The sequence below is a fragment of the Aedes aegypti genome, chromosome 2 (assembly GCF_002204515.2).
Source record: "Aedes aegypti strain LVP_AGWG chromosome 2, AaegL5.0 Primary Assembly, whole genome shotgun sequence".
Taxonomy (NCBI): domain Eukaryota; kingdom Metazoa; phylum Arthropoda; class Insecta; order Diptera; family Culicidae; genus Aedes; species Aedes aegypti.
This window is the reverse complement of record NC_035108.1, coordinates 331,197,077-331,221,832: the sequence shown is the minus strand read 5'-3', so window position 1 is coordinate 331,221,832 and position 24,756 is coordinate 331,197,077. Positions and strand designations below refer to the sequence as shown.

At 38.1% G+C, this 24,756-nt stretch overlaps 1 protein-coding gene across 2 annotated transcripts in view; it reads right to left on the bottom strand.

Annotated features, from left to right (window-relative positions):
- The window catches only part of LOC5574680 (atrial natriuretic peptide receptor 1), a 72,962-nt gene that overhangs the window by 39,938 nt on the left and 8,268 nt on the right, over window positions 1-24,756 (bottom strand). For both annotated transcript variants that reach the window (XM_021845945.1, XM_021845946.1), the window contains exon 3: window positions 2,540-2,705. In XM_021845945.1, coding sequence (XP_021701637.1) covers window positions 2,540-2,705 — 166 coding nt within the window. The remainder of the gene's footprint in view (window positions 1-2,539; window positions 2,706-24,756) is intronic.

The following is a 24,756-nucleotide window of genomic DNA, read 5'->3' as shown; positions in this document are numbered from 1 at the left end:
CTGGACAAGTGGACGGAAGCCTATTGGTGGACAAGGACAGAAGAGGGGTTTGCGTGTCTGAGCAAACAAAGGTTGGAATTGATTCCGCTTAGGAGATTTTCTCAGAACATTGAAATTATTTCCAAAATCTAAGAAATGCTCCCCATTTAGAAAAACCCGAGAACGCCTATGCAAAGGACTGTTTAAATTGCGCCTTCTTTCGACTTTCGCCCAACGCACAGTGGTTCCATTTGTTCTACGAAGAGGTCTTAAATCGATTAGATGACAACTCTGAGCTAACTCAGAAAGTCCGATGTGAAATTATTGCACAATATTGGTCCCACATTGCTGCCTACAGCTCCTACAGGAAATATGGCCGACTAAGAATTCTGATAATTAACCTGTAGTGTACGATTTGATAGATATATTTGGATTATTTTTACAATGTATTTTGGAAAACTAAAGTTTTTCTAATTTCACAATCTAACCTTCATACCAAACCGTGTCAAATGTTTTCTATATGTATAGAAGAGCAAGACCAGTTGAATAGTCTTCAGATTTGTTGGAACGACATGAATTCATTACAAGTTAAAGTTGATGAGTTATTGAGTATCCTTGTCAAAATTCCAACTATCCATTGACAAAAAATGAATTTTCGTTAATGTGGATCATCATACTGTTCAAAATAACTTTTCTAAGAAGTAACAGGATTTTTTCCAGTTTTAAAATTAGTAAAATCTTGGCATATTTTTCATTTGTCAGGAAAATAATCCAACTGAAAACATTGGTCAATATATCAACCAAGAATGATAACTTACTTTCTGGGTGTAAAAAATTCCATCATCGCCAGGGGCTACATATTTTTTTTTTTTTTTTTTTTAATTATAGTTCTCACTTGTTCCAAATCAGTCCCTAAGAATTGTCGAAAAAAATCTCTTAATTGAGAATCCTTTGAAATACTGAATAACTCGATTTTCAATTTGACTGGATTTCATGCAATATTGATGCGGAATTTACTGAGGATCTAACGAATACCATACTTCGACACAATACAAACAAATATCCTACAAATCTATCTTCAGGAAGCCATTACATAACTAGTATAAAATACATTATTGTTTTGCAAGGAATCAGTTAAGGATCTTCTTGAGTAACTTACAAGGTTTGTGTGAAATTTACTGTGCATTGTTGGAGTACCGTAATTTCGAGTGAAATTGCTCATTTTTCACGGTTTTTCTAGTCTGTTTTCTATAATGTTAACAACGCCAAACAACTAAATGCAGGAAAACAAGTACGAAGGTGAACCTCATCGACTCATATACCGAAATTTTCTAACAAATGTCATTTTAGTGTTAACAAATATCTCTAAAATAAAAAATCAGGGGATCTCTTTTCGGGGTGAAATTGATCACTTGTCAATGCCATTATTGTTAGTTTTCAAAACAACTCTACATGATAAATTTGAGCTCCCTGAATCCGAATATGCTTGTCAAATTCTTATCAATACAATATTTATATAAATAACGAATAGTCAAATTTCAAGAATTACGCGGAAACGCCCAAATGTATGCAACTTCCTAAGGAATTCAATGATATCTAACAGAAATTCAATTATTTCAACCATATGAGCCAATTGGTACGAGTTTTGGTGGTGAAATCTGGTTTGGGGATATATCTCAAGCATTCTCACAAACTTTCAGGTTTATACCATGTTCAAATCCATAGTTTTGGGAACTTGAAATCAGAAGACACAGTGTGTTTGTTTGACAAATTGAGACATGAATTTGCGAAAAAATACGCGTTCCAGTGAGACTCGAACTCACGACTCCGTGTACGCTAGACCGGCGCTTTAACCAACTAAGCTACAGAACACCTTATGATTCTGCGGAATAGAAAGCCAAACTGAATCCGAGTACTAACTATGAACACATCTCTTTTCGCAAATCCATGTCTCTTTCGGACTTAGATGCCAAACCCCCACCACGCTCACGTTTGTATCTCCCGATCGCAAGTGAGAGCGAATTGTTTTATGGATGCTGAGTTCTTACGCTCTACAGCCGCATACCTATAAGCCGAACACTTTTCGGTACGAAAGTCAGTATGCGTTTTATTCAAATCCATGCTTAGAAATAGAAGTTGATAGGTGTTTGTCAATACTGCAATGTGCATGATTTTGAAATTTTACATTATTTTCATAGTAATAAACATTCTTTAACGCAAAAAACTTCACAACACACAATGCGACAATAGTTACGACACACAACGTTCATTTACTGCAGCTTACATTGATATTTGTACTCCATTAAGCATAAATAAAATCGTGTGATACGATGATCAATTTCACCCTTCTGATCAATTACACCCGATTTTACGGTATTAAAGAACAACTTTCTTTTTAGATTTTTGGCCTATGGGCGGCACCACTGTGCGTCGTCTCGCAACAACACTTCGCTATCGTCACATTTGCCGTGAGCAAATGCAATCAAGTGTGGTCAACACAACCGGCCCTCTTTCCGTGGTTGCCAGGGCTGGCAGTAACAGCAACAATAAAACAGCTTACCTGGTCGCCCATTCCAGTGATGATGGGTGTATTCCAGTAGTCGGCCAGTCGGGCCACCGGTTCCAACGCAAAGGCACATGCAGGTCCGATGAAGGCCACCACGTTGTTCTTGAAGTGCATATCCGCCGCAAGGCCGGGCGATTTGGCTCCCGAGCAGGAGGCGTAGCTGCGAAAGTTGAGGTGTCGATTAGATTATAGAAATTACTGCAAATAGTTGGACTTAAGCGACAAGGCGACAACATAAACTTCCGTGCAAAAGTTTGGGATCAACCTGAAACGCATACATATGTTTTTTGTCCATATCTTTGTAATTACATGTTTTATTGAGACTCCATATGGCACGCCTATCCAGCTTTTTTGTGCTCGGAACAAATCCCAGAAACCATATTGTGTTCTTGGCCAAATTTTGCCAGAGCACAAGTTATTCCAAAATACCCATGAAAGCGAACGAAAGCTAGGGCAAGTGTACCAGTTATGGACATAATGGTTCCCTATTTCGCCATACGTGATAACTTTAATGTCTTCAATTTTTGAAAATATTTATGTATTGTAGTTGTTAGATTTTAGATATATCTTAATGTTAAAGCATTTAAAAAGATCTAAAATGTGAAAGGTAATAAAATGTCACATATGGCCAAATAGGGAACCACTATGGCCATAACTGGTACACTTACCCTAGTCAACGAATGAAGTTTTTTTTTTTTGAGTAGATCGTGGTCGAGCATTTTGCTCAGGATTCTGTAAAAATCTTTTCTCCAGGATACTGTGTAAATTGCGCTCAAGATTATGCAAAATTATGCGAATGATTCCGTTGAAATCATAGCTTAACATTCCTAAGTTTTCCGTGCAAATTTTGTTCAGATTTTTATGAGAATCCTGACTAAGATTTTGCGTAAAATCTGTCTTACACTTTGTAATTTTGTTTAATTAGAGCTCAGGGTTTGCCGTCGTTTACTTCTCAAATGTCAGCTGCATATTTGTAGTAGGTGACCGATACTTTCCGGCACCCGTTTTAACTTGCTCCGGTGTACCTTATTAGACATTTCAGGGAGTCCGTACAAAATAATTTGCAGAACTGACACCAACACAGAACAATTGAAACTGTTACAAAATCATCAAAATAGTTATATTAGGAAAAAAACTGATTTTTAAGGGTGTTCCACGCAAAACTTCAAAAATGTATAGGTATAAAGATAAAAAAATATGCATTCGGTATTTTCAGCAAAGTTGTTTCTTACAATAATGCCTACAATTTACCCGAACAATAAATGATTCTCATTTTTAGGTGGTTAATCAACAAACTGACACTTGGGGATGAACCTACAGCAGAAAATCCCTTCAATAGAAAGTAATTCAATTCTACAAACTGACACTATCATAAAATAGCCAATATTTTATGAAAAAAAAAACACTTCCGTTCATTCTATATTATAAAAATCATATGTCTAAGGTGAAAAACTTTTTGATCACTTTTTTCAACATTCTCGGAATCTGAAACGATTGTATTGTAAGCAAGTTAGTGTTATGCATCAACAATAGTTATGTGAAATGAAAAAAGCCTAAAGCAATGAATGGATCAGATTGTGCAACGAATAGTGTTTTGAGGATACATAGTTGTTTGTACTAACTCAAATGAAATGTTACATAATATGTATCGCGAGTTGATGAGCCGTATAATATGGGGCCATGCACAAATTACGTCACGGGGGGGGGGGGGGGGGGGGGGTAATGGTCAAGCCAAGGGTGACAAGCCTTACAACAATTTTGGAGGACTCATACAAAAATCGTGACAAAGGGGGGTCAGAAAAGTTTAAATTTAGCGTGACATAATTTGTGTACCATCCCTATGATCTATCAGTTGAACGGAGATTCTCTATCTCTGACGTGGATTGCGCATAGGTCCAAATGCTTATGGGTCCATACTCCGTTTTTGCCCTTTATACAACTATTTTGAGAGTGTTTTATAGTCCAGCTCATTGACTTTGCTATTAAGAAGAACCATTTGATATGGCAAGTGTTGTACGGGTGGTGGCTTCATATCATATCACACTAACTCAAATGAAATTTTACAAAAATCGTTTTTGAACGTGAAAGTTTCCAAATATCTTAAATTAAGCGCAAATTGGTTGATTTTAAAAGAAAAAGACAGGTGACACTCAATTGCTTCAATAATATAGATGCATTACATTTGTGATAGAATAAAATTGTGTTTGGGAAGTTCTAATTTCTTATACAAATTACTTTTTCAATGATTGAATGTAGTGCTTCATTGAACTTTATTACATATTGCGAAAAGAAGGCTCAAGTTTTCCTGAAATAAAAAACATGCAATTTTTTAGATTACTTCTGAAAATTTTCAAATTATGAAACAGACGCGTTTTTTTTCATTACATAGGGTAATTTATTACATTAACCACAGACCTGACACTGCCAATCGACGTATTGGCTTGTTGATACACGGAATAGTTGAAAAGAGCGTTCAAATTGCTTTAAAACTGATGAAATATCACTAAAATTGCTAAAACTTTTCTTACTTGTACCAATAGTTGCGGTAAAGTGTTCCTATAGTGGAGGATCCCATAAGAAAACCACGGATACCGCAATTATAGGAACACAAATTAAAAATATACCGCAACTAAAGGAACAGTGTACCAATAGTGGAGGTACTATTTTTCACTGACATGCCGTGGATTACTGCGATGAAATCATTTGTCTAATTAAGTCAATGGTCGTAACTTCCCGTTACAACATTAACATGTACATTAATTGCGCTTCTTGAATGTAGGCGGTTAAATGAAGTTCAATAGTGCTTAGTACCTCCACTATTGGAACATCTACCCTTATAGTAAAACAAAAATTGTATTGTCTTTTGCTGCATTCAATAATCCTTTCTGCAATGCATTTGTTCAAATGAATACCTTAATATCGTTTTTGAATTGTTTCGTAATATATTATCATGCAAAACGCTTTGTGGAAATCTAATCATGTTTTGATAGCCCTGTTATGTTATGTTAAGAAAGGGGAATCATGTCTACCCAGTTACCCCTAACTATGTGCTATCAATCATTGGCAGCTTTCTATCAATACATTATATCGGAAACAATATCAATGGAGTGAAAAGATGTGTTTAGATTGTATTCCAATTACAGGGCTGTTACAACAGTCGCGAATTTCGCGATTCTCGCGGATTTCGCGATTTTCGCGGATTTGTAGCGGATTTGGTGCGCCAGGCGCGAAAATCGCGAGTGAATGAAATTCTGTCGCGAAAATCGCGGATTTCTCAAATCATGTCACAAAAATAACGCCAACAAATTTGTTTTGAAACGTAGAATTGTGCACCCAAGTAACATTTTCATACAGCTTATTCAGCTAGAGTATACTCATTTCAGTTGACTAAGCTGCTACTCAGCTACTAATGTTACTTAGGACTGCCTAAAAGTAATTAAAAATATAAACTGTTCTTTATATGTAGTATAGTCACTCGGTCCCCAATTTTACTAATAAGTGTTTGCAGGTATTTATTTGTTTTCCACCAATAATTTGAAATAATTCGAATATCAATACACCGCTGTTTGGTTTTTTTAATTTGAAAAGCTGTATGTTTTAATTTTACCGATTCGTCGATTTTAGAGCGGAAAACTGTTTTTTTTTTCAGTTTTAACATTTGCTCCATTTTTACTTGGGCCTTAACATTCCGCTAAGTTTATATACAAATTATTTGTTTTGTAAGGGTGAAGCTGAATCGAAGCCAAACCTCAAATTTTCAAGGGCACAAATCTGGAGAACTAAACATCCGTTTAAGCTGAAAATTTAATGTATTGGTCACTACCCAAGTAACCATGGAGCATTATATCATTTCTTATATAAAGCAGTTGCATTGCCGTAAAGTAGTTTAAAAGTGGAAAAAGGCCCTAGTATAGTCGAACTAATGCAAGAATGTTTATAAAGCAATCAAGCAATTCATAAAGTAATATTAGTGCATTGATACATTTGTAATGTAGCGTTAATGCTCTTTTGCTTGACAGCTCTTGTAATTTGTTGAATAAAAGCAATGTCGCATCAGTATTATTGATATGTAGTAGAATACGTGCAATGTTAAATGCTTGGTGTTACTTGGGTAGCTGGTGGCTACTTGCGATGTTCGGTATTACAATTTTTATTACTTATGGCATAAAACATGCTTAGACAATGAAGCTAATTTTACAAAATTGTTTTTTATCTATTCTACAAAAATAATAAACTTTGTAGGGAAAGAGCAAAAATTACATAAGATACGAAAAATAGTACTTTTCGCAGGTAAATTTTTCAATGCATGTCTCTGAGAAGTGTTTTTTATGTTAGGTCTCTAAAGTCTCTATTTTTATCAAATGTCACTTATTTGCCCTAATCGGCTTGCAGTGAATCCTGGTGCAAAATTCTTGAGGCACCAGAGAAGCCTTCAGAAACTATTACGATACTATTCCACAAATGACTAATGATATTTTTTTTGATCAGAAATGCTTTAGAAATTCTATTGATTTCATCCATTATTCCTTCTGGAATACTTTCAAGGGTTGCTTAGAGGAGTTTCTTAAGAATTTGGTTCAGAAACCTCTAGAATACTCCAACGTACTACCTCCAGTGATTTTCACAGATATTATTCTGAATAAATCTTAGCGATTATTACAGGATCTCCTCCAGATATTTTTTTTTCACTGATTCTTTCACCAATTTTTCCAGTTGTTACTTCTAGGAGATTGGTTTCTCTCAGTTTTTGAAAAAAGTTGATCATCTTTTTTTTTCTAGAAACCCGATAATAATTCCTACGCCGATTGTTTTATTTATTCCAGGCATTATCATAAGGAATATTTTTGAAATTCATCTACGATTACTCTCAGGAACTACTCCAAAAATTCATCAGGCATTATTAGATTGAATCTTTTAATTTTCTTACAAGAATTACTTAATAAAATTGACCTGGTGTTCTCACTGCTATGGACAATGGGAATTAACGGCAAAATTCTTGAAATTTTGCGGGTGGCTCAGACGATGAACCAAAATTTCGCAGATCCATATTTTTTGGTAGATTTTAGCACAAAAAATGCATGTTTCAGTTGAAATATTTTATCGTGTTGAACTAGCATAATGTTAAAAACACGTTTATCAACATAAAAAAAACCTTTAGATATCACTTAATGTAAACAACAAATAACAGACTAGAAACGATCACAACCACACAGTGTTATACCTATTTGAAGCTGCTATTAAATTCGTTTTTTCTACTGTTAATTATCTCGTTTAAATAAGAGCAGTGCGTTAATATTGATCTAAACGTTTTGTTCTTTATAATCCGTTGTTGGTTCAGTAAAATTGTGCCAAATTAAGCTGTAGTGATATAATTTATCACATCATCCAAGCTACTCACCCGTCATCGATACAGCCATTGTTTGCTGTTTGCAGCTCAGACAACCACAAAGCCCATTGTTTTCACTTGCCCATCGATTCGACGTAGAAGATGTCGAAAAAATGTTCTGCTTCCCACTGTATTACTGGTTCATCTAGAAGCAGTAAAATAACTTGTGCAAACTGCAGAAAAGGATTTCATTTGAAATGCGTTGGTTTATCATCCAACCAGTTCAAAGCGATACGTGACTTCCCCGGCGCAGAATGGTTCTGTCCAGCATGTCGAAATTCGCCACTCGATCTTCAGCAGTCATCGATCAATCCGGTGCTCAATTTGATACTGGATCGCCTTGCGTCGGTTTTACGTCTGGTTGGAGTACAAATCGACGTGACTCGCTCGTTATGTCGGGCTCTGAGCGAAAATATCCGTCGCACAAGTATAAACAACAGAAACTCGGTACCTGCTCAAGCCTCCCAGTACAGGAATTTTGAGGATGCCCTAAACAACCTTCAACTCGAATTTTCGAACGTCTTCGGCTCTTTCATCGATGCTGATAATAACTCTGCTGCCAAACGGGATCGTACAAGCAGCCTATCGTCTTCGCACCTTGTATCATCTAATTCTGGAAAGCGAATGAGAGTTGATGTTCCGATAAGTACGTCCGATATAGCAAATATTATAGTTCCTTCAATTGCAGACGCCACTGCTGTGAATATTGCCTCCTCATCGGAACCCGTCGAAGCTTGCAGTTCTGACATCAATTGCATTACATCAACCGAAAATGCCTCCGCCGCCACCGTCACATCTATCACCACTTCTGCCACCCCTACCGCCTCCACTACCGCCTCAACTACACCATTTACCAGACTAGCTCCACCACCAGCCAATTCAAGCCACTATGCCACTTCCACTGTTGCTGCACTAAGACCCGCCACCGCCTGCTCTGCTACCCTCGCTGCTACGCAAGCTGTTTTTACAACTGCCACACAAACTTCGCCTTCGTCGGCTACCGCTTACAAAACCTCCGTCACCACCGAACAAAGCACGCAAACCAACTTCTCTGCATTACCAAAGCCTCCACGCACCACTCAACTTATTCTCCAATCACCAATGATCTCTGCTCCAGCTTCATCAGCAACTTGTAATACAACCAACACGGTCTGCAAAAATGTTCTTCCACCAGAGGATCGTCATCTACCGCAGTCTAGGCCATCAGAGTCTGTCGACTTGACTGTCCCTCCTACCATGGTGAGTTCATCCGGACCGACAATCCCTTGCTATCAATCATCATGTTCTCTAGCTAGTATTCAAACTAAGAACAATTGTAATTCTTACACTAGACCGTCCCTAGCAATAGCTCAATCTGCACCAATAATCTCAGTCAATAGCAATGATAACTGGTATTACCTCACAAAATTTTTGCCACATGAAACAGAAAGCAACATAATTAATTACATTGCTCATCATACGAATTGTAACCCTTCACATATAGTGTGCCAGAAACTGGTTCGAGCAAATAGTGACACGAGACCGCTATCGTTTTTGTCGTTTAAAATTAAGTTTCCTGTTGGAATTGAAAATGTCGTGCTTGCCAATGGATTTTGGCCACAGGGAGTTACTATAACCCCTTTTTTAGACAGGCGATCCAACAGCCGCAAACCTGTAGGAAGTCAGACACAACTACGCTCAATTCTTCGAAATCCACGTTTACTCAATCAACGTTCACCCTCGCTTCAGTCGAATTCATTGCACAATCTTCAACCGGTGAAATACCTAGCTCCAGTGCAACGGAAACAAATACCTTCGCCAGGGTTCAAAGCTCCGAATTACAGAGTAACTTTAGTTTGAATGGCCTACTTTGCTACTATCAAAACCTCGGTGGAATTAACACTTCACTTACTGAATATCTTCTTGCCTGCTCTGACGCTGCTTATGACATTTACGCGTTTACTGAAACATGGCTCAAGAATACTACACCTTCCTCTACAATTTTTGGTAATGTATATTCAGTCTTCCGTACCGACCGCTCATCATTGAATAGTTCCAAAAGTACCGGTGGCGGCGTGCTTCTTGCTGTTCGTTCAACGCTCAAATGTCGTTTACTGCAACCACCCAACTGCCATGCCGTAGAACAGTTGTGGGTGGCACTTCCTGTTTCTCATCATACTTTGTACATCTGTATAATCTACATTCCTCCTGATAGAATCAACGATCCTCTACTGACCTCTCAACATTCAGATTCTCTAGATTGGATTACATCGCAGATGAACTTGACTGATAAGATTTTGATCTTAGGAGATTTCAATATGTCTTCCATAAGCTGGACCACTGGTTCCTCAAACTATCTCTATCCAAACTACCAGCAGTCCAAAATAAACACCAGTCAGTGTCAGTTACTAAACGATTACAGTACGGCAGGTTTAGTCCAAATAAGCTCAGTTTATAATTCAAACCATCGACTTCTAGACCTTTGTTTTACCAGCTTAGAACATATTCAGGATATAACTGTTGTAAAAGCGGCCGCTCCTCTCGTTAAGGATTGTCGACATCATCCACCTATACAACTTTATTTGAAAAACAGAGTCCCATATGAATTCAAACCCATTTCTAGCGGTATCCACTACAATTTCAGAAAAACTGATTTTATCAAAATGAATCAGTTTTTGAGTTCAATTGATTGGGATGACATGCTACGAGGTCTAAGCGTGGATACAACCGTCGAAGTAGTAAGTTTCGCTGTAACTCACGCGATAGATTCGTTCACGCCTAAAACTTCTCATAAAGATCCTTCTTTCCCGCCTTGGTCCACCAAAGCTCTTAAAAGATTAAAAACAACTAAAAAGTCAGCTCTGAAAAAATTCTCAAAAAAACGTAATGCTCTTACCAAAACACATTATCTGACCTGCAATAGTGAATACAAACGTCTGAATGATAGACTATATCACAGTTACATCCGCCGCACCCAGCGCAACCTCAAATTGAACCCTAAGAAGTTTTGGTCGTATATCGATGATCAAAAAAAGGAGTCAGGATTACCGTCAACTATGACGCTTCGAGAAAAGAAGGCTTCAAGTCTCTCTTCGATTACTGCTTTATTCAGACAACATTTCTCATCAGTTTTCACTTCTACAACATTGACACCCCATCATGTTCAAGAAGCCGCAGCTATGGTACCTCAACGTTCCGCTATTGGCCCTCACCCAAGGATTTCGTCGCTCACAATTGAGTTAGCTTGTGACAGGTTGAAGTGCTCAACAAACCCTGGTCCTGATGGAATTCCAGCTGTTGTTCTTAAAAGTTGCAGCTCATCCCTTTCGAAGCCATTGTCAACTATATTTAACCGTTCGCTCTCTTCTGGCTGTTTTTCGAGTGCATGGAAAAATTCGTATATTTTCCCAGTCTTCAAAAAAGGCGCTAAAGGGGAAGTTTCGAATTACAGAGGAATTGCTTCCTTGTGTGCAACGTCCAAACTGTTTGAGTTGATTGTACTGGATTTTCTCAAACATCACTGCCTGAATTATGTATCTGAAACCCAGCATGGCTTTTTGCCAAAACGATCCACTACCACTAATTTAGTCAGCTACACATCCTTCATTATCAAAACCATCGAAGCTCGTAAACAAGTTGATGCAATTTATACTGACTTTTCGGCAGCCTTTGACAAGATAAATCACGATGTCTTGTTAGCAAAACTCGAGCGCCTAGGATTAGCCGAACCTCTTTTAAGTTGGATGAGATCCTACTTAGTAGGACGGACGATGTCAGTTAAAATAGGAAATATAATTTCTGAACACTTTGCTGTACCATCGGGAGTTCCTCAAGGAAGTCATATTGGCCCGTTTTTGTTCCTACTCTACTTAAATGATATTAACCTTGTCCTCAAATGTTTCAAACTTTCTTACGCCGATGATTATAAGCTTCATTATGTCATAACATGCAATGAAGATGCCAGGTTTCTTCAGTTAGAACTTGATACGTTTACGAACTGGTGTAAAACAAACAACATGAGTCTGAATGCAGACAAATGTTCAGTGATTACCTTCACTCGAAAACACTCAATCATAAGCTACGAATATTCCATTAATGGAATACCTATTAAACGAGAATCTACTATCAAAGACTTAGGGGTTCTGCTAGATTCCAAGCTTTGCTTCAAAGATCATGTAGCGTATATTACATCAAAAGCGCTAAAATGCTTGGGTTTGATCTTTCGATCCGCCAAGCACTTCGATGACATATACTGCATGAAAACTCTCTACTGTTCTCTTGTCCGCTCAGTTCTGGAGTACGGTGTTGTAGTGTGGGCTCCATACTACGATTCTGGCACTCAACTAATCGAAGCAGTTCAGCATAAATTTGTTCGTTATGCTCTTCGTCGTCTTCCTTGGACCGATCCGCATAACTTGCCCAGTTATGTGGATCGTTGTAAATTGATCGATCTCGATCTTTTAGAACATCGTCGTAAAGTTTGCAAGGCTTCGTTTATTTCCGATGTTCTTCAATCTCATATAGATTGTCCAACTATTTTAGAAATGTTAAATGTTGATACTCGTCGTCGTGATCTTCGTTCTCATCAGTTCTTCCGTCTTCCAATATTTCGTACAAACTATGGCTATAATGAGCCTATAAGTGGTATGTGTCGCATTTTTAATCAATGTTTTCATGCGTTCGATTTTCATTTGTCCCGTGTCTCCAACAAAAACCAGTTCCGTAAAATTTTGTTGTAACATTATGATTAAGTTAGTAGATGTAAACGATTAGCTTTAAGATCTGTATTGTTGTATAGTGTACTTTAGCGTTAAGAATTGTATCATTGGGAATTTGTATTCTGTTGATATGAAAAGAAGAGGAGGTTTTATGTCCATTTGAGAAAGAGCTTTTAAGAAAGCTCTACTCAAACGGGCTTTTCCCTGCTCCAATAAAGATAAAGAAAGATAAAGATAATGTGCGCATTCAAAGACTTTTTATCTTGACTAACGTGTTTTTCATTAATCACAATTATTATTTAACAAATTATGATGAAAATTTTATTAGTAGAGTAGAAATTCAAAATTTAAAATGAAACAATCAAGCTAGAACGACGTTCAAGTTAAAATAAAATGACATTGTTTTGACTCCGAAATTAATTAAACGTTTTTATAACTAAGTCAAAAGAATTTACTGCGATTGTCATATAAATTCTCCATTTTTATCAAATTTCGCTGCTTTTTTCGGGATTTCCTAAATCTCGCGTCGATTGTCAAATTTCGTGGATCTCGCGGCTTCGCGAATTGCCATTAAAACACTTTTACAAAAAAAAATATCTACTCATTAAGTTTCTCCAGAAATTTCCCTCGGCATTTCTCCAGCATTGCATCAAAATATTATTGCTGAGGTTCAAACATTTCTCGAATATATTGTTAAATAAAATTTCAAAATATCCATGGATTCTCCACAACTTCTTTCGAGTTTCCACACCAGCAATTATTATAGTTATTATTCCGATCATTCATACATAAATTTCTTCAAGGAATTTCCCCTAGATATTATCAATGAAAAAATAACAATTGTCTCTAGAGAAATTTTCGTTCTGTGTACGTCACTGATATCCATAAATCTGAATTCTATTTTAAGGGAAAGGCTATTTTCTCTTAAGTTCGAATAGAGTATTTTCTTCATGTCTGACTTTGATTATTGAAAGCAGATTCTTTGATAAGCATTCTTGATTTTCGTGGAAATTGGAACAAACAGATATTTTTTTTAAGTGAAAAATGCTTTCAAATTAATTGTAGAAGTATCTTAATGTTCAAGCCAAGGGCTGAAAATCTCCCTAATAAAGATAAATAATAATAATTAATGTTCAACTCCTATCTTTAAAAATAAATTATCAGTTATCAAGAATGAAAAAAAAATCATTAATTACGTCAATAATATTGAATCAGAAGTTTTTAAAACCTGGGAATATAAGGGAATTTCATTTCAGCAAATGAGTAGACAGACTGCATTGTGTTCGTTTTCATCATAATTGAGGATTTCAATGACAATTGCAATCAATTTTGTTTGGCGCGGGTTGGTGCTTCCAGGCGCGGATGGGATTTCAGAAGTCGCGATTTTCGCGGATACGATTTTAAAGTTTGTGTAACAGCCCTGCAATTAATTTCAAATTGAAAATACGAGATGGGTCATCTAATGTCTGAAACAATCGCATAATACTTTAGCTCCGTATCCTTCGTATACGGAATAGGAAGGATTCCAAAAATCGTCTTTGTTATAAAAAATAATTATAGAAAAAAACGACCGAGCTGCACTAAAATAGTGCATATACAATTGCACTACATGCCCTTTTAGCGATATGAAAGAGCACTTACCGAGAACATGATGAAGGGCAGCAGAGTTTGGGTAAAATATGTATGGCTATGGCAAATATTTGGCTTGGATTAATACAGAGAAAAAAAAAACAAATATTTTACATCGAACAAATTTTGTAAATGTTTAAACCGATAGGTATTTGTTGGTTTAAACCTAGCAAAGTATTTGCATATTTGTCAAAGCGTGACAGCATAATGGAGCTTTTCTAAACATGACAATTGTTTACTTTGAACAAACCATCCCCTCAAAAAAATATTGCATATCTTTAGGCGTGATTTTCGATTAGATTCCATTAGAATTTTATACCACAACTCAAGACGAGAGTGCACTGATTATTGGTACCGTAAAACGGGGTAACTTTGATAATGCGGGTAACTGATAGTGCGTAACTAACCGCATACTAAATGAAATATCATAATTTCTGTTAATCAGTTAAGCAAAACGAATGCAGAACTAAAGAATATTAGTATGACACTTCATGTAAGAGCGGTTTTCATTTTAATCAAGAACATTTTAGGCTTTTTATATGAATTTAAAAAATTTACACAATTTTAGCATTTTCAAAACGCTTACAAACAATCTGTTCTACGATTACTATTTGATGGAGTATTGAATAGTTGGCCACTTATCTTTGATAGCCTAGTTATCATAGAACTTGAATACGGTCTCAAATCTCTTAGCGAAGAGCATATTCACAAACTGGGACCATTTTTGTAATCTAAGTCAGAAATTTCCATATAACGTTAAACGCCTAGAGGTATGCAATGCCCTACAAATGTTCGTTATTCATTCAATTTTGTTCGAATCATACTCCATTATCAAAGTTACCCCAAAACAGAAAACAAACTTTAGATTATATGAAAAATTATATATCCATTCAAAATGAATATTTTGCCAATTTATCGACTGTAATCGATAGCTAGGATGCCAGTACTTGTTTTAAAAATATAAATAGTAAATCTTTGAAACAGCATGCAAAAATATTCAAGTTTTCTTCGAAAAAACTATCAAAGTTACCCCGTTTTACGGTACCGTAAAACGGGGTAACTTTGATAGTTTTTTCGAAGAAAACTTGATTATTAATGCATGCTGTTTCAAAGAATAATAATTTATATTTTTAAAACAAGTACTGGCATCCTAGCTATCGATTGCAGTCGATAGATTTCCAAAAGATTTATTATGAATGGATATACAGTCAACCCTCCATGAGTCGATGTTCCATTACTCGATATCTACTCATGGAACCATACTAAATTCGAAAAATCATGGTTACCGTAAAATGGGGTGAAGTTGATCACTTTTGAGCGATTATGTTCTATAATTCCTAGTAAGATGCATGTATTCTCATCCAAATATTTTTAAAACCTGTACTGGTTGGATGTTTATCGAATTACACAAACGAAATTTCTACGAATTGTTATCATAATAACAAAAACATTTTTTAGAAATCAAAAAGTACAATTTTTGATTCCGGGGTGAAGTTGATCAATTACTGTGACACGTTTCCTAAAATAAAGAGACATGCTATTTACTAAATTTGGGATCACTGATACCGAATCAAGTCTCAAAAACCTTACAACTTGTTGATAAATAAGTCAATTTTAGAATTGAATGTTGTGAAATTCAGAATACACCAAATAAAACGCCTAAAGATATGCAATTTTATTTGAAATTAGCAACTCGCTCACGAAAAGAACAATTTTATCTCTGAAAATGATTTTTATCCTCAATGCAAATATAAAACTGGGTTCACAGAACATATATGGAATGTACAAAACAGTATATTTAAATGGTGTCTTTATATAGCCTTGGCAATAGTCGAATGTTTGGGGGAGAACCATTCAACAGTTCATCGCATATTTCCTTAACAATTTGTTTTTTCCATGGTTTAATTATTTTGAACGACGAACCGAATTTAGAAATAACAAGAGCAGCTATCAGGTAATACGATATGACATAACTTGTGATAATTGAAAACGGATAATAGCTCTCTTGGCAGTTCATACATGTGGCTACGGGAATGATCAACTTCTCCCCACTGATCAACTACACCGCGAATTACGGTAACAGAAATTATGATATTTCGTTTAGTATGTGGTGGGTTTAGCACTATCAAAGTTACCCGCATTATCAAAGTTACCCCGTTTTACGGTACTGTATTTTGTATTCTGAAAGTTTTAAGCATGTTTAAAAAAATGCTTTATGTAATTTTTTTATTCAGCTGATGTGGGATAACATTGATCCCTCATATAAACAATGAAAGTTTTGACAACGGAATAGTTTTCGGTGATGCCATGTTTTTTAAGCCCCTATAGGCCTGAGTGAAAGCAAAACTTCTAAAACCCTCACCGCTCATCGAATTCTTAATGGATTCCAATGACTTTTTGTTTGTGTACTGGCACACATATCTAGTTTCTATAAGTGGATAGAGGAACGCGGAAATATTTATGTAGTCGGAGTTATTCGGGTGGATCACTGGGTCAGGTCGAATGAGATGGGTACTGTGCGTTTGTGCCCCTGGAGGTAGGTAAATTTCAAGTCACAAATAATTTCCAAAATTGGTTATAATGTGGCCACTACATGACGAAATTTTAAGAAAATAGCATCAGTGTAAACATTTTAGTGCACAATTATGTTTGATTACTACTTTTCGAGAATTGAAACGGCTTAGTATCCAACAATTCTAAAGCCGTTTCTTCCGGACATTACGTCCGAATGGCCACATCCGATATATTTTAAACGGTGCAAAACTCTTCAATGTTGAATATCAGATCTTAATGATTTATGCAAATTAAAATGATTGTAATTGCAAATAAATAAACGTAACTTGGCATGTCCCAAAAAATAGTCCTATTTTACCCGACTTGACCCAGTGACCCACCGGAATAACTTCGGCCACAGGAATATTTCCGAGTTCCTCTGGCCACTTCTAGAAACTAGATATGTTGGCCAGTGAACTGACAAAAAATCATTTGAATCCGTTAAGAATTCTCTGAGCGGTGAGGGTTTCAGTATTTTTGCTTTCACTCAGGCCTATACGGGTTAAAAGCGCATTTGTCATTCGTAACAATGAAATTCGTGGGTTCAAACAGACGAAAAACAATGAACAAAACTTATTTTATACTGAAATATTAATTTTTATTAGTTAATGAATATAAGAAAGAGAACGCTATTCATGCATTGGAAACATTCCATCAATAAATGTTGTTTCGAGCTTTTCACTTGGAGGGACATTTAGATCAATGTTACCCCGCTGATCAATGTTACTCCGTATTACGGTACCGTAATTTCGGGTAAAATTGATCATTTTTTAAGTTTTTTCTTTAGGTATGCTTTCTATAATTTTGTCAATGAAAAACAAGTGAATGCAGGATAACAAGTACGACGATGAACCTTATTGGTTCATGTACAGAAATTTGCCAATATATGTGTCTCTTGTAATATAAATCATATCTAAAATAAAAAAAAAATTTTTGGGGTGCAATTGATCATTTGTCAATGCGATTATTGTTAATTTCAAAAATAACTCTACATACTTATTTTGGGCTCGCTTAGTCTTGCGAAACTTTGAACAATACATTATTTAGATAATATATTTTAAGCGTCCTCACAAATTTTTAGGCTGACACCATGTTCATATCCTTGTTAAAACCAAGAAGTTTTTCAATGTCTATCTATACCATACCGAACACAATTCTGGAAGTGTACATTATTTTCACAGAAATAAACAATCTTTAACACAGAAAAACTTCGCAACACACAATTCAAGAATAATTAAGATATGCATCGTTCATTTACTTCTGATTACATTGATATTGATGCTCTATTAGGACATTAAATAGTGTGACATGGTGATGAATTTCACCCTTCTGGTCAATTTCACCTGACCTTACGGTATACAAATTTGTAATGATATTGAGTGGTTCAAGAAATAATCCTTCCATAAATTGTTTTGGGGTTAAGCTTGGAGTTGTGTTAATTTTGAGCAGCTTAAACCATTGTACTTAAAAATTACACTTTTCAATGAAATGTTTACCATAATTCGGAATGTAGTAGATCAGTGGGGAGAAGTTGATCGTTCCCGTATGCACATGTATAGGGCTTATTCACAAATTTTATAACGCTGAAGGGGGTGGGTGGGTATCCTCGCGATGTTACGGCTCATACAAAATTTGTAGAATATTCATACAAAAAGCGTTACGAAGGGGTGGGTGGGTGTCAAAAATGGTAATTTTCAGCGTTATGAAATAAATGAATGAGCCCATAGTGTATAGTCTGTCAAAAGAGCTATAATATAAGAGCTTGCTGCGCCACACGCCTTCTTGTTCCGATCGGATTCGTAGCGAACACCATCTTTACAGGGTTGTTGTCCGGCATTCTTGAAACATGCCCTGCCCAGCGTATCCTTCCAGCTTTAGCTACCTTCACGATACTGGGTTTGCCGTAGAGTTGAGCGAGCTCGTGGTTCATCCTTCGCCGCCACACGCCGTTCTCCTGTTAGCCGCCGAAGATCGTCCTTAGCACTCGGTGTTCGAAAACCCCAAGAGCTTGCAAGTCCTCCTCGAGCATAGTCCACGTCTCATGCCCGTAGAGGACAACCGGTTTTATGAGCGTTTTGTATATCGTGCATTTGGTGCGCGGGTGAATCTTTCTTGACCGCAGTTTCTTCCGGAGACCGTAGTAGGCACAACTTTCACTGATGATGCGCCTTCGTGTTTCCCGACTAACATTGTTGTCAGCCGTCAGCAAGGATCCGAGGTAGACGAACTCGTCCACCACCACGAAGGTATTCCCGTCTATCGTGACACTGCTTCCTAGGCGGGCCCTGTCGCGCTCAGTTCCGCCTACCAGCAATGCCCAGCATGTCTTTTGTTTTCGACGCATTCACCATTAGTTCGACTCTTGTTGTTTCGCGTTTAAGGTGGGTGAACAAAGCTGCCACCGTTTCAAATTTTCTCCCAATAATGTTCATATCGCCCGCGAAGCAAAAAAAATGCCCTGATCTCGTAAAAAAATCGTACCTCGACTGTTAAGTCCGGCTCTCCGCATGACACCTTCAAGCGCAATATTGAACAACAGGCACGAAAGTCCATCGCCCTGTCGTAGTCCCCGAGCTCCATCGTTGCTCTAATCAATTTTGTGAGCTTCCCAGGAAAGCTGTTCTCGTCCATGATCTTCCATAGCTCTACACGGTCAATACTGTCGTATGCCGCCCTAAAATCGATGAAAAAGTGATGCGTTTGGACCTGGTACTCACGGCATTTCTGGAGGATTTGCTGCACGAAAAAGATCTGGTCCGTTGTCGAGCGACCGTCAATGAAACCTGCTTCATAATTTCCCACGAACTCGTTTGCTATAGGTGAGAGACGACGGAAGAGAATTTGGGATAGCACTTTGTAGGCGGCGCTTAGGATAGTGATTGCACGATAATTTTAACACTCCAGTTTCTCGCCCTTTCTGTAGATAGGGCATATAACGCCTTGCTTCCACTCCTGCGGTAGCTGTTCCGTTTCCCAGATTTTGACTATCAGCCGATGCAGACAAACGGCCAACCTGTCCGGGCCCATCTTGATGAGTTCGGCTTCGATACCATCCTTGCCAGCGGCCTTGTTGTTCTCGAGCTGTTGAATGGCATCCTTAACTTCTCCCATCGTGGGAGCTGGTTGGTTTCCACTGTCCGCTGTGCTGACGAAGCCATCGCCTTCGCTATCTTGTGTTCTCTGCGCCATTTAGGTGTTCATCGTAGTGCTGCTTCCACCTTTCGATCACCTCACATCCGTCCGTCAAGATACTCCCATCCTTATCCCGGCACATTTCAGCTCGCAGCACGAAGCCTTTGCGGGATGTGTTGAGCTTCCGATAGAACTTCCGCGTTTCTTGAGAACGGTACAGCAACTCCATCTCTTGGCATTCCACCTCTTCCAGGCGGCGCTTTTTGTTCCGGAATAGGCGGGTTTGCTGTTTCCGTTTCAGTCTGTATCGTTTGTCGCGTACCATGCTGCAGCATTGCAGCCCGCGCTGCATTCTTCTCCTCTAAAACCTCCTGGCACTCTTCGTCGAACCAATCGTTTCTTGAGCTCCGTTCCACATATCCGACAATGCTTTCGGCAGCGTCGTTAACGGCTGCTTTTACTGTCCTCCAGCAGTCTACAAGAGGGGCCCTATCGAGCTCGCCCTCATCCGGTTGTTTCAGTCGCGCTAGCTTGTAGCGAGGTGGGCGTCGGTACCGTACATCGTTGATGACGGATAGTTTTGGGCGCAGTTCACCATCACCAGGTAGTGATCGGAGTCAATGTTAGCGCCACTATAGGTTCTGACATCGGTTATGTCAGAGAAGTGCCGTCCATCTATCAAAACGTTGTCGATTTGCGATTCTGTCTGCTGAGGTGATCTCCAGGTGTACCGATACGAGAGGCTGTGCTGGAAATAGGTGCTACGAATGGCCATATTCTTGGAAGCGACAAAATCTATCAGTCGTAGGCCGTTCTCGTTTGTCAGCCAGTGGGCACTGAACTTTCCAATCGTCGGTCTGAACTCCTCCTCCTGGCCAATCTGAGCGTTTAAATCTCCTATGATGATCCTGACGTCGTGGCTTGGGCAGCGGTCGTACTCGCGTTCGAGTTGCGCGCAAAATGCGTCCTTGTCATCATCAGTGCTTCCGGAGTGAGGGCTTTGCACGTTTATGATGCTGAAGTTGAAGAACCGGCCTTTGAGCCTTACGCTTTCGATGATCGGCCACCACCCGATTACGCGTTCCCAGCTCCATGTGTTGCCGTAGCTCTGGTAGATAGTATGATTACCTCCAAACGTTCGCACCATTGCTCCTGTCTAGCACACCTCCTGCAGCGCTACGATGTCGAAACCGCGGATCTTCAGTACATCGGAGAATATGCGAGTGCTTCTGATGAAGTTGAGGGATTTGCAGTTCCACGTACCGAGTTTCCAATCGCTGGTCCATTTCCGTCGCTGTGGTCTTTGCCGATTGTACCGGTCCGTATTCTCTCGTTGACGTTCCTGTGCTGATGTGTTTTTACGGTTGGCTTGCAAGGCCTGACACCAACCCCCTAAATATTCGTAGGATCATAGTGAACAGTTTAGCTTAGAGTCCTTCTCTGGCACTTGAACGACTATCAGCCGGACCTGACATGGGGAACAGACGCTATTGTGAGCCGCTCCTAACATGGAGTGCAGACGCTCCAAGTTTGCAGAAGCAAAAGCAAAAGTAAAACCCTCCTTCCCTTCACCATACGACCAAAGTTCCCACCGTGGGTTGGTTACCCGATCTTCCCCAAGGTTACTCGTACCCCGGCCAGTACCATGAGGAGGTAGGGATAGGAGTTGCTGGGCAAGAAGCTAAGGACCGCACAAAGGGGTCTATTTTATTCCTGCAGGTACGCGACGTACCAATGGTGCGCCATGCCCAGCCATTTACCGTGCCAAGATGCAGTAACAAGATTTCGGCTCTGTTATGCCCTACGGCGCCTGAGCCTGCCAAATAAACGAGATAAGTAAAAAAAAGATGCAGTAACTAAAAAATAAACGAGGACTTGTTTGTGATTATTGAGATATCCTTGAAATGAACATGGAAATCATGGGTCCCGTTGGCTACATAATCTCTTAGCATATTGTGGCATTATGTTACCATAATTATATTTAATAATGACTAACATGTCCCTATTGAATACTCTCCCTGCAAGATTTTGGGGGGCTGAGAAACCATCATTCCCAAATCCTCACATAGAGGAAAAGCTGCAACGTTCATACACGAGCACCCCGAAATATTCCTTCAAAGTCGTCACCATTATCAGGTTCACAAGACTCACCTAGTTTGTGCTACATGTCGTTGAAAATTTCGTTCATATCCATTTTGTTGGCATTTTCCACGGAACGTGTACTGGTTTAATGTATCCAAGAGCCCTACTAAACAGGTGGTTCCGTCAGCCAAGTTGCTCCCATTTGGAAAAGGCCAGAAGAACACTCATACGTGCTAATGGTGCTATCATCTTGTCAGCTAACCCCAAGACTGCGGCAACGATCAACAGGCTGTATCTACAAGGGGAAGCACGTGGCATTATGACTGCTTTCATTCGGAGGCATGGATTTTTTTTTGCAAATTAATAGTTACACGGTGAGCGACTTTATAGTTCGACACATGATACTTTCTGTTTCGCCATGTATAGAGTACATGTATGGAAACCATTGAGTTGACCTCAGAGACAGCGTTGAATATTAATTCAAATACGTGAGCGTGAGCATTACTGAACTGAGCTTATTCTTTCGAGTATGAGATTGTATAAATTATATACCTTTAATTTGTATAATTTCGAGTCATAAATTTGAGGGTTCTATAGGTAACAGAAATTCAGAATTATAATACAATCTAGAAAATAGAAAAACTTCAAAGATACAAACTATTCATTGTGTATTCAAAATTTAGCTACCCACAAAAATGAGTTGTATAACACATGTAATACAGGAGTGTTACAAATTTACAATTTTTTCCATAATTTAATACGTTGGTTTTTGATCTTAGACACTAAACAGCACATTTTAGCAAACAGGGCCAAATTGATCATCAGATTGCGTGATAATAAACTCTATGAAATCATAAATGTTGTTTAAATACATAGATTTTTATAAGATATTTTGAAATAACATATATAAAGGCCTACATTGAATCATTCAGCGTGGTCTATATTAATCAGCTTTAAAGATTAAAAATGTTGAAAGTTACCCCGCATTTAAGATACAGGTATTGAATTGAAAAAAGCAAGTATTTTTATCAAGTGGACAAAAATCCAAAAATAAGACAACTAACTTCAAAGCTACGTCTTTCACTAGTCACTGTGCAAGATTGACCTGCCCTGAAATCACGTGAGACATAAAGACACAGCTTCACTTTAAGATTTGCACAAATCACCATGCTTCACCAATAGTGTCTGCTTCTCTTAACGCATGCAAACATATTTATAAGCTGCTCAAACAAATCGTTCCATCAAATGCCACTCAGTCAACGTTTCCAGTTTACTGACACCACGACGACGGGCTCTTAGGAGGAAAGCAGAAAGTGTCATATCCTTATCATAATGGCGTGTGTGCCGGGAGGAGAAGGACGTGTGCATGTCCCGCTCGGTCCTGAGCAAGCTTCCCGCTATATCTGGAGGAAATGCTTTTTATTATCCCACAGCCAAGGAAGGCATTGTCGCCACCAATCGACCGGGAATATAAATTTTCTGCACCTCAAACACTTCTCCTTGTCATTTTGAACCCTTCCTATGGTAAAGGGGATTGACTTAGAAGGATTCGCTCGCTTTGGATGTTAATCGGCTATCGGGATAATTATAAGGATGGTTTGTTGGATTGAATTGCGGTTCTTTTCGTTGTGCTCTGGTGAGTATAAATTGTTGAATTCAGAGTTCCACAGTAAATTTATGGAATGGAACTGATACTGATTGAAATAGAATATAGTTTATGCTATAAATCTGTTCTAGAACTCCTAAACTGTATTATATGTCATTGAAGCAGACTTTTGTAGACATTTGGAGTTTGACAACAATTTAGGAATAATTCCTAATCCAAAATCTTCTGCATTAATGTGCATGACTCAACTATGGTAAGAAACCCTCGCTTGTCTTAAACAGCATCAGCTTGGCTGTTCTGACTTCTGTGAACCGTGCGACAACCGAAAGCTCAACCATCCAGCTGTAGATTGATTGATTGCTGTAAGAACTAGTTTCTTGTTGTATGCGATAAGCGCAATTTTTGAACATCTCCGTTGCAAAAAAATATAGTGATAAGAAAGCGTCAATATCCTGGAAATTTGATTCCCAAAATTCGTTTTTTTTTCTGAATCATCCAAATAATGCTGTTTCAGCATAAAGCAGCATACACTGTTTTCTAATTTCTCATGTGTTTTGAGGATACCCTGTTCGAGGTGTCTAGTGATTATGATTGCCTTAATAAGAATTCACTAAAGAAACCCATACATCAACTTCGAAATTACTGAAGGAATTCCTCAGACAATATATAGCGGGAATTTTTGTCGAAAAATAAGGTTTGACTTTCAAGAAATTTCAGCATGGGCAAGTTTTCATCATGGCTAAAAAATGTAACAAAATCGACCATAGTGCTTTATTCCAGCAATAAATTCTCTCTTTGATTTCAATTCAATGTTTTAAGTATTTTAGCATGAATAAATTTATAGCTTAAACTTTATTTTTTCATAAAAACTTATTAATTCATAGGGGCACTTACGTATTCTCGGCAGTCTAAGCCGATGCCGCACGTCTTTTGTAAATTTCTCAAACATTGGCAGACAAATTCCGTGTTTGCATTTATGCGTTGCTCAATCCTCTATCGATTCACACTAAAAGAATTGTCAAAATGCTTTTGGATACGTTTTTACAACGCTGCGACCATCTCTTGTCAGTGTGACTATTGTCGGCAGCCTCATTCTCTTCGGCAACTTTCCCGTAAGAACTGCTGG